The 1,990-nt window shown below is 67.9% G+C and overlaps 1 protein-coding gene across 1 annotated transcript; it reads left to right on the top strand.

Moving 5' to 3' along the window:
- Nucleotides 1-1,411: 1,411 nt before the first annotated feature.
- NRARP (NOTCH regulated ankyrin repeat protein) lies at nt 1,412-1,759 on the top strand (the record flags this gene model as incomplete). Its single annotated transcript, XM_080630819.1, has 1 exon — nt 1,412-1,759. The coding sequence occupies one exon, from the start codon at nt 1,412-1,414 to the stop codon at nt 1,757-1,759; it is 348 nt and encodes a 115-aa protein (XP_080486945.1).
- Nucleotides 1,760-1,990: the final 231 nt, after the last annotated feature.

Genomic DNA, 1,990 nt, shown 5'->3' with positions numbered 1-1,990 from the left:
TAGTGGTGGCCTTGGCAGTGCTGGGAACGGTTGGACTGGATGAGCTTAAAGGGGTTTTCCAACCTCATTGATTCTGTGATTCTGTGATGGGAGGGGGATGGGATGAACCAGCTGCAGAAATACACTCAAGAGAAGCAGACCCTTACGGGAGGAGAAACTGGAGCTCCTTCACCAGCACCTTACAGCTGGGATCGGGCCGGTCTGACAGCTCCAGCGAAGGAGCAGGACCCAGTGGGGGCCGCTGCCTGCCCTGATGGACACAGGGTTTTCCAAACCACGGGAAGACACCACGGGAGGCTCCGAGGTGGCATCTTTCATCGTCTGAGGCTGTATTGAGCAATTGGCCAATTCCTCCCTTTCCGTCCCCAAACGAACGAGTGGGCGCGGGCAGGTGACAGCAGCTCTGCCCTCGCTTTACAACACGCTTATTCCTTTCTTCCCGCACCTCCCGTTCCGCTCCAGGCGGCCAAATGCCGCATCCTCCCCCGCCTCCGCCGTTTGCTCCCCGAGGCCAAACGGGTGCCGCGGACAGTCCTCGGTCATTGGGCTGCTTTCCCCTTCTCCCGCCTGCCCGCAGTGCCCGCATCGCCCGGCGCTCCCACACCGGGGTTGTGGCTGTCCGCGGGCGGCGGATCCCGCGCCGGATGAAGCCCCGTGTGACCGAACTGAGCCTCTGCAGTGCTGTGTGTGAGTCCCCAGACCAGCCCCCACCCTTGAACCCCCGAAACCCCGTGCGACCCCCCCGTCTGTGCCTGGAACCCGTCGTCCCACCCGTCCGGGGGCCTGTCCCGGTTTGCTCACGGGGACCCAAACCCGGAGCCCCCGCTGGGCCGGCCGGTGTCGGCGGGGTCCAGGAGGGGTCCCGGTTGGGGACGGGCCCTGCCCGGTTCGAGCGCAGCGCTGCGGGAGGCGCGGCTTGGGTGGTAGTGCCCCCTGCCTGCGGCCACCGCGCCGAGTCGGGCCGGGCCGAGCCGAGTTGAGCCGAGTCGGGCCGAGGCGAGCCCCGACCCGTGCCGAGCCGAGCCGAGCCGAGCCGCGCCGGGAGCGCCCCCCACCGACCCCTCCCGCGCAGCTCACGGCGGAGGGGGGGAGGGGCGTTTCTCCCTTCCTGACGGTTCCAATGGGAGCGCGGTGCTGCGCCCCGCCCCCTTGCTGACGTCACGACCGTGACATTGTTATGCTAATAAAAGGGCGGGTAAAAGACGCGGCGCGGGGCCGGCGGCGGCAGCGGGAGCGGTTCGGCGGGACGGGACCGGCGGGGATTAGCGGTGGGGCCCGATCGCTGCGCGCCGGCACCAGCAGCACCGGTACCAGCAGCAGCGCCCGCAGCAGCCCCGCCGCAGCCCCACCGCATGCCCGCGCGGGCGGAGGCGGCGCCGTCCCTGCGGGGCGGCGGGCGGGAGGCGGCGGCATGAGCCAGAGCGAGGTGTCCCCGTGCGCGGCGCCGCCGCCGAGCCAGCGCGTGTTCCAGGAGGCGGTGCGGCGCGGGAACACGAAGGAGCTGCAGTCGCTGCTGCAGAACATGACGAACTGCGAGTTCAACGTCAACTCCTTCGGGCCCGAGGGGCAGACGGCGCTGCACCAGTCCGTCATCGACGGCAACCTGGAGCTCGTCAAGCTCCTCGTCAAGTTCGGTGCCGACATTCGCCTGGCCAACCGGGACGGCTGGAGCGCGCTGCACATCGCCGCCTTCGGGGGCCACCAGGACATCGTCCTCTACCTGATCACCAAGGCCAAATACTCCGCCGGTGCCCGGTGATGCCGGGGCCGCCCCCCCTCCGCTCTCCCCTCACCCGGCCGCCAAAGCTGCTCCCGGCCCCGCGCGGGGTTTATTTGGCGAAGACCCGGGCCCCCCCGCAAAGCGCCGCCGTTCGCCTGCTTCGAAAGTTGTTCGTTGTTGTTTTTTTCCTTCCAAGGGTTGTTTTCCTACTGTAATACGGTTTTTTTTCTGCTCCATCTACCTCGGCTGCGCTCACAGTATTCACGGTTT

The sequence above is a fragment of the Psittacula echo genome (assembly GCF_963264785.1).
Source record: "Psittacula echo genome assembly, chromosome: 16".
NCBI lineage: Eukaryota > Metazoa > Chordata > Aves > Psittaciformes > Psittacidae > Psittacula > Psittacula echo.
Note: the sequence above shows the minus strand (reverse complement) of the source record. Positions and strands in the feature narration are given on the sequence as shown.